Source organism: Salmo trutta, chromosome 28, assembly GCF_901001165.1.
Source record: "Salmo trutta chromosome 28, fSalTru1.1, whole genome shotgun sequence".
NCBI classification, from domain to species: Eukaryota; Metazoa; Chordata; class Actinopteri; order Salmoniformes; family Salmonidae; genus Salmo; species Salmo trutta.
In genome coordinates this window covers 35,309,949-35,323,395 of record NC_042984.1, presented here as the reverse complement: position 1 = coordinate 35,323,395, position 13,447 = coordinate 35,309,949, and the positions used below count along the sequence as shown (strand labels likewise).

General features: G+C 40.9%; 2 protein-coding genes across 4 annotated transcripts in view; one reads left to right on the top strand and one right to left on the bottom strand.

The window, feature by feature from the left end:
• The window catches only part of gpr153 (G protein-coupled receptor 153), a 53,904-nt gene extending 50,648 nt beyond the window's left edge, over positions 1 to 3,256 (top strand). For all 3 annotated transcript variants that reach the window (XM_029719791.1, XM_029719793.1, XM_029719792.1), the window contains one exon: positions 204 to 3,256. In XM_029719791.1, the coding sequence (XP_029575651.1) occupies positions 204 to 1,028 (825 nt within the window). In that variant the 3' untranslated portion in view covers positions 1,029 to 3,256. The remainder of the gene's footprint in view (positions 1 to 203) is intronic.
• A 7,066-nt stretch (positions 3,257 to 10,322) lies between these two features.
• On the bottom strand, positions 10,323 to 11,541 carry her3 (hairy-related 3). Its single transcript, XM_029720283.1, has 4 exons — positions 11,412 to 11,541; positions 11,177 to 11,272; positions 11,016 to 11,097; positions 10,323 to 10,837 (listed from the first exon to the last, which is right to left on the bottom strand). Exons 1-4 carry the CDS (start codon positions 11,463 to 11,465, stop codon positions 10,323 to 10,325), a joined length of 747 nt encoding a protein of 248 aa, XP_029576143.1. The 5' UTR covers positions 11,466 to 11,541.
• Positions 11,542 to 13,447: the final 1,906 nt, after the last annotated feature.

The following is a 13,447-nucleotide window of genomic DNA, read 5'->3' as shown; positions in this document are numbered from 1 at the left end:
ATTAGAAAATAGCCTAATGTTTAACACCAAATAATTGAAAGAACTTTGCATTTGTAGTTTAAGCAGTAAGAGAAACAAAATGTATTGCTGTTGTTTTTTCATTGAGATGTATGAATGTATAGCCATTTTCATATGCGTATTATCCAGGCCTAAACTTCTCCATACAAGCTGATGTTATTGGTCTGTGTGTTGTGTTGCGCCAGGTACCCCCTACAAGAAGATTCTCCCACGACGAAACCGACATGTGGACCAGCGGCCAGATCCCCTCCTACCTACACCACTGGGGCTCCACGGAGGACGTGATGGGGTTGGTCCATTACAACTCCAGCTTGCCACGCCACGAGAGGCGCAGGAGCAACCCGGTCTCCTACCACGAGGAGAGCCACCCGCACCGCAAGCGCCGGCGCTCAGAGGATAGCGGGCACATGCTCAAGCAGCTGCCGCGGGTGAGCGGTGGCGAGCGCTACGAGGAGGCGGATTTGCGCTGCTTTAGCCGCGACGAGGTCATCAACTTTATCGATGAGACCCCGCTTCCCAGTCCCATGAAGAGCCCACGCCGCACCTCCACCGTTTCCCTCATCCCAGACGTCTACGAGCAGCACATCATCTTGTACCCGCATTTCCCGCTCACCGATTTTGAGCGTGAGCCCCATGCCCTGCGGCGCCTCTCGCAGCATGGCAGGAGCTGTAGTCGGGGAGGGTCACCAGAGGGCTCACACAGGGCAGACAGGGCGTGCGGTGGGGAAAGCTCCAGGGCATGCCGTTCAGGTTCCCTCCGTGAGCACCGGCGGGAGGGGAAGCACCAAGGCGAACTAGTCCCCACGGGGCAAAGCCTGCGGACTGGGGAGCACTCGTCTCACAGGCCCAGCAGGACAGGAGCCCACAGAGCTGGGCCCGACTGGGGGGGACACAAGCACCTGACTACGGGAGACAGTAAAGGGAGCACAAATAGTTTTATAAGCTCACCTTCTGCATCAGCCTCGGGATATATCACATTTCACTCAGATTCCATAGGATCTGCCACCTAGATAGAGTAGAGAAAGTTTTTATTGTTAATATTATTAGTATTATTATTACAGAACCATGGCATTGGGGTGGTGGAAAGATTTCATACTGGTAAATCCGAAATAGTGGTTGATTTTATTCAATCACACTAAACTCCCAAAGCTAGGACTTATACTCTGTTTTATTGGCCTTAAAGCTTTGTACACATTTCATGACCTGCCTACCTTTGCTTTAGTACCTGGTAGGCTAGACAACGTAGCAACTTTGAAAGAGGCTGTGCAATTCCTGGGAGGCAGTGAGCTCCACCACATAGTGACTCAAACACCTTGCTTTTAGTAAACCCATACTAACGTCTCCTTTTAATCCTGTGCATATTCCACTCTTTTGTTTTGTGTCATTTCTTGTACGAGGATTGGGGGGAAATTGGCATTTTGATATTTTTTTTGCACTTCAAAATCTCAGATATTGTAAAAGGTGTTATGAGATGAGAGGGCAAGGCCAAAACATGCCATGTTCATTTTTGTTGTGGTTATGACGCGTCTATTTGATGGATGATAATTTGCTAGATTTTTGATCAAAATAAACAAGGAAGAGAGGGAATGTTTTTAGGAAATATACACAACTTTATTTCTTAATGAAGGAAGCCCTCTGATGTTGTGTTGTGGCCTACCGTTAAATATCCTATACAAAGACATTATTGCAATTGCCTCACTTCAGTGTAATTTTCTACATGGTTGTGTAAGAAGAATTTCTACCATGACGTCCCTTAGACACTTTGAAAAAGTTAACTCGGCGTGGAGTGGATGTGAGGTGTACATAATGAAAGTTACAGGTACATTGGATGTATGGTTTGGTGTGCTCCTCGTTCTTTCATCGAGGATTTGACTGGGATGTTTTCTTGTTTCCTCTTATAAATACTGTCATTCGATATTTATGATTACAAATGTGTAACAGTGGTCAGCACACGCACAGATATTCATGCAGACATACATAATACGATATACATCAGCCGTTAACAGTAGCTTAACCTCACAAATGGTGCTTGACACTTGGCAGCAGAGTGTTGGTCGATCTGTATATCCCTAGATTGGCCCCAGTGGCCCTTTTAGGAAGCACCAGGATGTGCAGAAGAAAATCCTCCAGACCAGGGGTGCATCTCAATAGTCTGAATTGGTCTCCAAGCCTCCTTGTCTCCTCTCTATCGGCACAGATATCAAATGATAAGGTAAGTCTTGCAATCAGCTTACACCTTTCCCATTCTTTCAGCTCAGTGAGGATGAGGAAAGGAGACGAGGAGAGGGAGTCGCTACACAATTGAGATGCACCCAATGGCTCATGTCCAAAACATCTGCCATATCCCAATTTGAAAGATGTAACTCAGACATTCACATAAATCAGTCATTGATGTCAATGTGATATTTGTGGGAGGTAAAATTATGCATGCAGATCTCAAATTAGGATTATGCCTCCTTTTGCCTGAGCTGCTTCTAAATAGTCTAAAATAGTGTCTGTTAAAAAGGATGAGGGCCACATTCAGTCCAGGATGGAGCTCTAATCTGCTACTGGCACATGCTTGAACCATAGAAATAGAATTCCATGTCAGTCATATTAAGGGTACAGTCAAACTGCAATGGTCTGAGGGTCGGTCCGTTCTAGGGATTCTATTTCTATTGCTTTAACTGTGACCAATCAGTGAATCTGGATCGAAGGACCATGAATAGAAGTACAGGTTCTCTGGGTGACCTCGACGAGAACGAGGTGCTTTTACAGAGAATCTTTGACATGCCAGAGGTTGTCCAGTAAGAAGTGAAGCCAAGCATGGCTGAAGGAACGTGAATAGTGTTCATTAAATTCACCACCACCAATGCACTCCAGTGTTTATAGAGTATGTGGTTCACTGGTGGTGTGGTTACACATTTATATTCCCTTTTGCTTTGACATCTTTGGCTGAAATTCTTACAAAACTCTAGATGGTGTTTTGGGAAACACTTGAAATCGGGGCCCATCAGGTGTATAAGACTATTGAGGCATGATGGACCAAGGCAACTGAGTCTTCCTCATGCTGGAAAGCTTTGAATTATATTGATAACTTGTTATTACAAATGTTTTAAACTTTAAAATGTAATATTCCCCAAATATGTTAATTTGGCAGTTCTAAAATCTTAAGTTTGACATTTGACATGAATGTATTTAGACAAGTTTTGTGTAGGTTTGCAGATCAATTAATTAAATGGAGTGATAGTACTTTCAACTCGCAGTGTGCCCCAATTAACCCTTTTATAGCCTTATTATGTTGTAAAAAAATTCTAGACTTTCTATGAGGCACACACACATTGGTATTATAATGCATCATAGTGATGTATTATAAGGATGTTATAACTACTTGGAGTTATGACAGCTTATAATATGCATTATAATGCACTGTAAGTGTATGGAGTTAAATGCTAGCATGGGTACCAGACTCTTCTGCTAACATTCCACTCCTTGTACTCTGTGTCATATGCCAAACATTTGGCATATAAGCTAAACATTTGGCATATGACATAAATGCGGTTAAGAGGTCAATGGAACGCAGACCATGGGGTATAGAAACATGCTCGATTGGTGCACATTCAACAAAGTGGATATATATATATACAGTACCTGCCAAAAGTTTGAACACACCTTTTCTTTATTTTTACTATTTTCTACATTGTCGAATAATAGTGATGACATCAAAACTATGAAATAACACATATGGAATCATGTAGCAACCAAATAAGTGTTAAACGAATCAACATATATTTTATATTTGAGATTCCTCAAAGTAGCCACCCTTTGCTTATTTGACAGCTTTGCACACTTGGCATTCTCTCAACCAACTTAATGAGGAATGCTTTTCCAACAGTCTTGAAGGAGTTCCCACATATGCTGATCACTTGTTGGCTGCTTTTCCTTCACTCTGCGGTCCAACTCAACCCAAACCATCTCAATCGGGTTGAGGTCGGGTGATTGTGGAGGCTAGGTCATCTGATGCAGCACTCCATCACTCTCCTTCTTGGTCAAATAGCCCTTACACAGCTTGGAGGTGTGTTTTGTGTCATTGTCCTGTTGAAAAACAAATGATAGTCCCACTAAGCGCAAACCAGATGGGATGGCGTATCCCTGCAGAATGCTGTGGTAGCCATGCTGGTTAAGTGTGCCTTGAATTATAAATAAATCACAGACAGTGTCACCAGCAAAGCACCCCCACACAATCACACCTCCTCCTCCATGCTTCACGTGGGAACCAAACATGCAGAGATCATCTGTTCACCTACTCTGCGTCTCACAAAAACACCGGTTGGAAACCAAAATCTCAAATTTGGACTCAATCAACCAAAGGACAGATTTCCTAATGTCCATTGCTCGTTTTTCTTGGCCCAAGCAAGTCTCTTCTTCTTATTGGTGTCCTTTTGTAGTGGTTTCTGTGCAGCAATTTGACCATGAAGGCCTGATTTACACAGTCTCCTCTGAACAGTTGGTGTTGAGATGTGTCTGTTACTTGAACTCGGTGAAGCATTTATTTGGGCTGCAATCTGAGGTGCAGTTATCTCTAATGAACTTATCCTTTGCAGCAGAGGTAACTCTGGGTCTACCTTTCCTGTGGCGGTCCTCATGAGAGCCAGTTTCATCATAGCGCTTGATGGTTTTTGCGACTGCATTTGAAGAAACTTTCAAAGAACTTTCAAAGAATTGACTGACCTTCTTGTCTTAAAGTAATGATGGATTGTCATTTCTCTGCTTATTTGAGCTGTTCTTGACATAATATTAACTTGTTATGTTACCAAATAGGGCTATCTTCTGTATACCACCCCTACCTTGTCACAACACAACTGATTGGCTCAAACGCAAAAATAAATTCCACAAATTAACTTTTAACAGGGCACACCTGTTCATTGAAATGCATTCCATGTGACTACCTCATGAAGCTGGTTGAGAGAATGCCAAGAGTGTGTAACGCTGTCATCAAGGCAAAGGGTGGCTACTTTGAAGAACCTCATATAAAATATATTTTGATTTGTTTATTACTTTTTGGGTTACTACATGATTCCATATGTGTTATTTCATAGTTTTGATGTCTTCCCTATTATTCTACAATGTAGAAAATAGTAAAAATAAAGAAAAACCCTTGAATAAGTGTGTGTGTCCAAACTTTTGACTGGTTCTGTTATGTATATATTTGTACCTCTATTTTATCAGGAAGTCATACTGACACCAAGGTCTCTTTTACAGATGAGCCATGAATTACTACATACATTACAGAAAATACACAAGTCAAAATATAAATACAAAATGCAAGCATTAATAAATAAATAAATAAAAACACATTCATCAGTAATAAGCAATAAGGATATTTGTCAAATCTGTCATGATTGATGTATTGTAACAGGCCCACAATGTGATTACTAAAGTCCGATGTATATATATTTGGCTCTTTTCGCTGCATAACATTTAGGCTAGTTGTCCCTTTTCAGGTTTAGAAGTGACTACTAATTGCTAAATGGCATTCCTATAAACTGGTAGTATAGCTAAGTTAGCATACAGAAATCGGTGACATTAGTCAAAGTCGTTTTGAACTGTAATGCAGTTGATTTATGATGATGACATGATGGACATGTATTGGGGTTGACATCCATACAAGCATTATACTCCGATTTTTACACCCAACATAGTGTGAAATGCACAAATAAACAATAGCCTAAATGTAGACACATTTTGCTGTTGGACAATGAGGAGATTAGGGATCTTTCCCCCACAGCATCTTTCTCCCACGTGTTTCCATGGCATTCCCATTGTTTTGGTCGAGTTCATTTGACCTCAGAAACTGGTACCCAGGCTAGATAAATGCACTTATAAGGTATAATGTGTGTGCGCCTCATAGAAAGTGTGCTATTATCAGAATACTTTGCTAACAAATGTTTTGCATACACTTTAAGCTAATTTGTTTCTATAGCATAAGTCATGCTCCAAAGTCCAGGTTATAAATTTAGGTTAGCCTGTTAATTGTGCACCTCTCACCCCTTGTTCAATATTCAAATGAATATCATAATGTGAACACCTTTCTTTGAAAGTATTACCGTTTTTATATTCCCTTTTCGAAATATGCCACGTCATTGACTTTTTCTGCATTTTGTTTTTCTCTGTGTTTACAGTAGCCTACCTATTTATCAGAATCTAATTTTGTAACATATCCTTCTCTGTTAAAGCTTTTATGACTGTCAATCCTATGAACAATATTTGGTGTTTTTGTTGCTCAGATGATGGTTTTGTTAAAAGGATAAAGATCTATTTCGAATCAAAGTTGCAGTGGAAAAAAAACACTTTATTCGTTTGAAATCGTTGAAAGTGTGTTTTGCGTTTGTATTTTGAATTGTTTTTTTGTTTTTGTTTTTTCGGTGAGGTGCACATCAACCATATTAGAGTTTGATTCACAACTCGGTTTTATTGAATTGATGTTCACACTTCTTTGAGATAATTCGAGATATTATTCTGTAAGGACAAGAAAAAAATAAAGCAGATGTTTCGACATATATTGTTTTTGACATATTTCTTATGCACTCACAATTCTTAATGGGCTCGCGGTCCAGATGTGGCCGGCAGGCGCCATTTGAGTATCACTGATGTAGTCTATTCAATAGACAGTTCTAGCACTCCAACTTCATGTGATTTTTTTCAGGACGAGCTCTATATGAGGCTGACTAACATCCTCAAGTTGCCCCTGAACACTGCCATTTCACGCATGCAGTCATGTCTGGTGCATAATTCACGTATCGTAAGCCTAACCCCTTAAAAACTCAAGTAGCCTAAATTTACACTATCATAATTTTTTAGCAGGTGTTTTAAAACGCTTGACTCTGCAGATTCAGTGACGTCTAGCCCCTCACCATCGTTTCCGTGGAGAATGCCCACACCTTGTTCACAAGTTACCCGCAGCCAGTGAGCCTCGACACGGGTCTTTATCCAGCTCTAAGGGAAATTCCACGGTACTGTGGAGGTCTCATGGTTAATACACCCAATTGCAACGATTATACATACGCCTAAATATGATACATTTTCGTTGGTGGAATGGGGGTAGTCGAGTATTTAACCCATGTTAGTCCTATCACTTAACGCTAGAATCATTTTATAAATTAATGATATATAAGCCTACCCATTGATTCTTGAAGAATGTAACCTATACATGAGTTTAGTTCAACTGTCGTACCCCACCACAACCCAATAATAAACTTGTTTTACTCCAATGTTTGTAAACAACTTAAACGTAAACGAACACTGTATAGCCTCAAAACATGGTTCAAATGTGACATTGTATATCATGGATGGTCAGTCCTTGCATCCATAGCTCTGACTATGAATTTAAGAGTGGTTACATTTCTTCACCCCATCCCTTAGCTTTTTAGCGAAACAGGGGCGGGGACTATGCTTTGTTATTGTTTCAATAAAGGATTATATCTTTAAAATGGATAGGATTTTATCCAGTTTCTCTCAAATTATATGATTTGAGGCTATTTTGCACTCTACGTTTTAGTGTAGTCTTATAAAAAAAAATGGCCAAGAGAATATCGAATATGCCTCACCTTGGTCTTAGACTAAATGTTCCACCTGAAAAAACATCTCTCTAGTCCACCACAGGGTGTTGAAAGGCTCGGTGGACACGGGGCATGGCTCTTTGCATCGCTGTATATAGGCCAGGCCTACACGCCTGCCTCTTATGGGCGCTTGACTGGACACAGTCTAATGCAAATACGTTTTATTTTCCTTTCTCTGTGTTTCAGCTCTGATGCACCACTATTATGGTGCAAACCAAACTAGCTTATTTAAACAACGCTGAGACGAGTTCATAGAAATTCTTAAAAGTTTCAGTGCATTCAGGGTGCACATCACGTGGCTTGGCTTTTCTTCAGTAAAACAAACTCCAGGGCTTTGGTAGGTTCTTTAGCCTATACATCTCCATGTATTCGCTTCACTAAAAGCGCAACAGCGGGACTGTTGGGCCCATATGGTTGCAGTGGGTCTGCCTATATTGAAAACGGCTTGTTCTAAATCGGCTGCCCTGATCACAATCGTCTAAAACACAACTCTTAAGTTTATATATAACCGAACATTTAGTACAAAATGTAGGCTATAATAATTATGACGACTAAAAACGTGAATCCCTGGTGTAGGCCTGCTAAGGAAAGGCATAGAGATATAGGCTATTAATATGACCCACGCAGTCTACAAATATCGTGTGGGTCAGATTTTGCACACGAGCAACTTGAACCAGGCATAGTCTTTTTTGTCTTCTTTTTCTCTCACATTGCTAGAAGGCGCCCTTTTCTTCGGGAACCCATGCCTAGTCAACGTCCCCAGCATGCAGCAGGCCGTCAATACCATCTGAAAGAGCGATGGGCGTTTCAGTGATTCTCCTCGCTGCAAGGTGCCATCCTCTCCAACCTTAGTCGACATGAAAAGAGAGCCATTTTATGATACTGATGCCAGACCTCCAGCCCACTATAGCAGCGGAAACGCTGTTTTCCATCCAAAAGAAACCAACTTATTTTGGGGGGTCAGTTTGGGCCGGGTATATCGATACATCTTTATGCGTAGCCTGTTATCTTTAGGACTTAGGACTGACTAAATGAAAGTGAAATTAAACGACTATTCTTATATGTATGAGCTTCCAAAACCAACGTCTGGTCCACAATGAATCCCAAACCTCCACAGTGAATGTAGATTCACAAGCGTTTAAGATAACATGGGGCCTATGAGACGAGAAAGCAGATAACGTGCATATAAATAATTAGGAGCAGAAAATTGCTGTGCTGTTCAACAAGAACCTAATTTGCGCGCTGCTGTTTCGGTAGTTATGCGTAAAACTGGAGAACAATGAGATGAATGGCGCGTCATGGGATGCGCCCTAGGCGATTGACAACCCCCCAGATTTGTTCCCTCACTGGTTACTTAGGCCAATGTCTTAACATTGCCAATGTAGGAAAGGGACTAATATAGGCTATAGCTTCATTGACAATGTTAATACATAGCAGCTTGAGCTTTATCATGGATGTGTCACTAAAGGGAACATGGGGGTACCCCTGGTAACCAAATGCCAAGGTTACCGTCACCCGATGCCAATCGTTTCAGCAACAGGTGACAGCCATGTTTGTATCTTTACCTGCAGTCGAAATAAAGAAGAAGAAAAAACAACAATAGAATATAAAAGGGTCAATTTATTGATATTAAAATAAACGTAATCCCCTGGCCAGTCCCAATGTTGCTTTTTCGAACGAAGAAGCTGGTGAGGTCCGCCACCATTTGAATGCATGTTCTAAACCTGTATCAAGCACCTGGTGGCACAGCTCCCTGTGCAACTTCATACACGAATTTATTGATATGCTTTTTGGACTTTGGACTTTGACACACCCCTGTTTAATAATAGGCTAAATTATTTAAAAAAAATGTGCGACCTATAACTTCCCCCACCAGCCAAGTGGCTAACTTATATTTGAGCTTACTAACTAGGCCTACTGCAGATTCGAAACAATTTTCATTACAGATGTAAGATGTTAATGTGAGACAGTTTTGTTTGCTACAGCAGGAAAATAATCCTGCAGAAAATGTGGAAAATCAAGTCTGAAATATCAAAGTGGAAATTACTAACTTTTCAGAAGCCTTTTTAAATCTCAAATACACTACAAGTTTAAAATGTCCTGCATTGCAGCAACGTTCTCTTGCAACAGGATGATCAAATTAGGATTCTACATCTGTATAAAATACTATTTTAACCATGTCAGTGACAAGGATGAATAAATCACTCCATGTGAGCAACCATGGAGAGGTTAGAAGAATGACTCCAAGTTCAAAAAGGGGGAGCGGTTTTTGGAATTTTGCAATGTATTTGTATTAACATTTGCATTGGTGTTATCTATTCTAGTCTATTCAGCAGCCCAATGAAGCCAGCTAAGGTCATGGCTGCTTCAGAGACTGAAGCTAAATATTTAGATGATGAGGAATGGCCTATTTGGCTTGCAAGATGAGTTTAGGTGAATAAATGCATTGTTACTATTGCATTTTATTCTGTATTGTACAAATTGGTTACTTAATTACTTATTATTTTCATAAAGATATGTGTGTGTGAATTTCCCACCCATTCACTTTCCCAGTCCACTACCAAATAAGACAACAAAAGGCTTATTTAGTTCTTTCAGTTTTTTGATTTTATTGAAGAAAAAAAAATCTGTACAATAGTAAAAACAGTATTTAGAAAATACAAATCTACAGCGTGCAAATACTACACAAAATCTCTATTCAACATGCTACCAAGGACGCCAAACATTGTGCATGGTAACTGCATGGCTGTATTGACCATTTGAGAGACACTTGTTTCTGTAGCTTGAGCTGAGACTGTTATTTAGTTGAATCTTATTTGTGGATACGATGACTTGACTGGTCCCTGCGGAGAGTTTAGTAGGTTTGGATTCGGACACGCGCACCGTGGCGCTGTACGGTTTGAGCGCCCTGATGCACCGGGCGAGGGGCACAGTGGTCGGTGCCTTGCTCACTTCGTGCCCAACTGTCGAAGGAAGACGTCTTTGCATCGGGCAGCACACAACAGTTTCGGGCAGCAAATGTTTTGCTACCGTGTCGCTGTCCGCGGTGCTGGAGTTCTGAGCCTGTCCTCCGGCGCAGTGCAGGCTGCTTGAAAGGTGCGTCAGCATGGTCAGACGACTGCTGCTCCCACTCGAGTTGTCTGTCAAGTACTGGTTCACGCCTGCTAGGCAGCTCCTGAAGCCAGCTTGGTATTCAGCATACTCGGAGTTCATGGAAAATCCTGTAGAAAATGAAAGGAACATTTTGAGTAAATATGGCACCATGCGTAAAACCCAGCCTATCGAGAATTTCACTTGACAGTAGATCGAATAACTGCTGGTAGAAGCTAATAGTGATAGGCCAGCCTATCTAGGCAAGGCCTAGAACGAGATAACAAATAGTTCTGATGGATAACGCACCACTCTGGATCTTCTGAAGATTTCTCAGATGTTTTACAGTTAGTTCCAAGATGTCTGCTTTCTCGAGTTTGCGTTTTCGAATCTGAAAAGGACCAAACATTTAGCCACTAAGCACGATTGGTTTGTATCAATTGACCTAATAGATTCGAAGTATTACTTACATTGCTGGTGTAATAATTCTCCAGCAGAGATTTTAACTGATCCAAACATTTATTTATGCGCGCTCGTCTTTTCTTCTCCATCAATGGTTTGGATACCTTACAAAAAAAGAGAGAAATAAAGCATTAACATACAATCCATCAGTTACTTTAAAATCTTCGTTGTTGACATTCATCTGTTTGAAAGCTATTATTATTTGCCAATAAAGCATGCATGTAGGTAACATAGGTTACACACCTTTTTCCCATTTATGATTTTGGTCTTGATTACACAATCGGATGTCGACACCATTCTGAAGGTAGTTTCTGGTTTGCTAACAGATGTTGTTGACCTACTGCCTGAACTCTTCCTGGCGCACGAGTGAAGGAATTCTGCCTCCGGAGCCGATTTATAGCGTCCCCCACTTAACATCTCAATGCAACAAATGCCCTGTGGGTCGCGCGCGCCGAGATGAGCGCTGCTTTGACAGCCCCCAACAACCAATCAGCCAAGAGCTCTCAACGAATAATCTATTGAACGCGTATCATCTTGGACCTCTAACAGCGTAAATATACTCGAATATTGCTGTCTAAATCTTAATATATTATTATAACGTTATGCTATTAAATGGAAAGAAGCACAGTCATTACGAAAATTACACTGTCTCCAAAAAACAACTAGCCTATATTATCTATAGGCTTTAACTATATCAACACGTTTAATGAATTAATAAATAAAGGTATATTATAGCCTTTAGATTATTATTATTATTTTTTTACATTTTAGGGCAAGTAGGCTTATAGCCCACTCAATGCTGCCTTATTATTTTAGCTATTTTCATAGCCTTCAATTAGTGTGTGGTGAGCTAATGTCAATGTTCTGTCAACTAATTTATAAAAAATGACTACATGTTCATTGAAATTTGATGCAATTTCCATAGGCTAAATGTAAACCTATACCGACACGCCTATAGACATATCAGTAGGCTTCAACATTCAACGTGTGAGGTGAGATTTTACAGAAAAGCGTAGAAAATCACCCCATAATGTGTTGATGTTAATTGTGTTTTGCTCGGTTTGGGGACTCGTACCAGGTCTTGCTATTGATTCTTTTATATCGGAGTTTCACGCCAATGAGGTTAAAGGCAGCACCGTGGAAATTCTCACCATGTCTCCACAACATTTCGATTTTCTGGTGATACAAGAATCTGAGACACCTGTTGCAAAAACCTATGGTCACACATTAAATTGTCTTGCGACCATAAAGCATATCTAGGCCTACCTCAACGATATCCATCCTTACATTATAAAGAAGTGAATGTGTGAATATGTGTTCCCCATGTTTTTGTTTTCTTCAGAAATAATGCATTGTCACTTTTGTCTTCGCAGGCACCGAGGAGAATCGGTGGACCGCCCCCTGTCTTGAGGCCCTTGCCTCCGGATTCTTCACACAGCGCCCTCAAAAGGCACAACCCTTGGGAAAGTCATGCCAGCTGAACCGCCTGAACTAGCCCACCTGCACTTCTTTGCGCATCACAGACATTGACAATATACGGAGACCTTCCGGAGAATCGGGGACTTTTCCTTGAAGTACAGCCAACCCTGAAGAAATATACATTATAGACACAACATTAGACCATTTATATCTTCAGCTTTTTTCTTCTTCTAAAAATCTAAAGGTTTTAAATTCTTGTGACGTTAAATAAAGTGGCAGCGGAAGTATCGTGCAAGTAGGCCATATATTATGCAACCTATAATTGTGGTGTAAATTATTGATAACAGCCGAAGTGAAAAATGTAATGTGAAACGGGACCATGCCATTTGCTGGACACGCGACATGCTCAATGGAGATTCTATAGACTACTTTCAAAGTTGCTTAAGTCCTCTCAAGTTTGATTCCAGACACAATGGATGTGTTCAGATGACAATAAGCGCGCGGGAACAAACGGCGGGGAACGGGAGAGGGTTTCGGCATTAACATCTCAGTGTATTCAGTTCAGGGACAAGGCGCCCCTGAAAAGAAGGCAGTATATATGCCTACTGAGAGGCCATGGATCTTTTCTTCTGTCCGTTTTGTGTCCACAAAAAGTGGGCCGTATCAAAGATTCCTCTCACTTTCAACCACAAAACCACATTGTCCCGTAAGTCTTTGAAAGGGAGTTGTTAAAGAGAGTTGAGAAAGGCAGTGGCTTAAAGATAGGCCTTGCTAGGCCTGTGTCAGAGAATATTTCCTAGGTAGTTTTTTCAGGAAAAGTATGTTTTATTAGAACAGTAGCCTAATAGCTTAATAAGGCC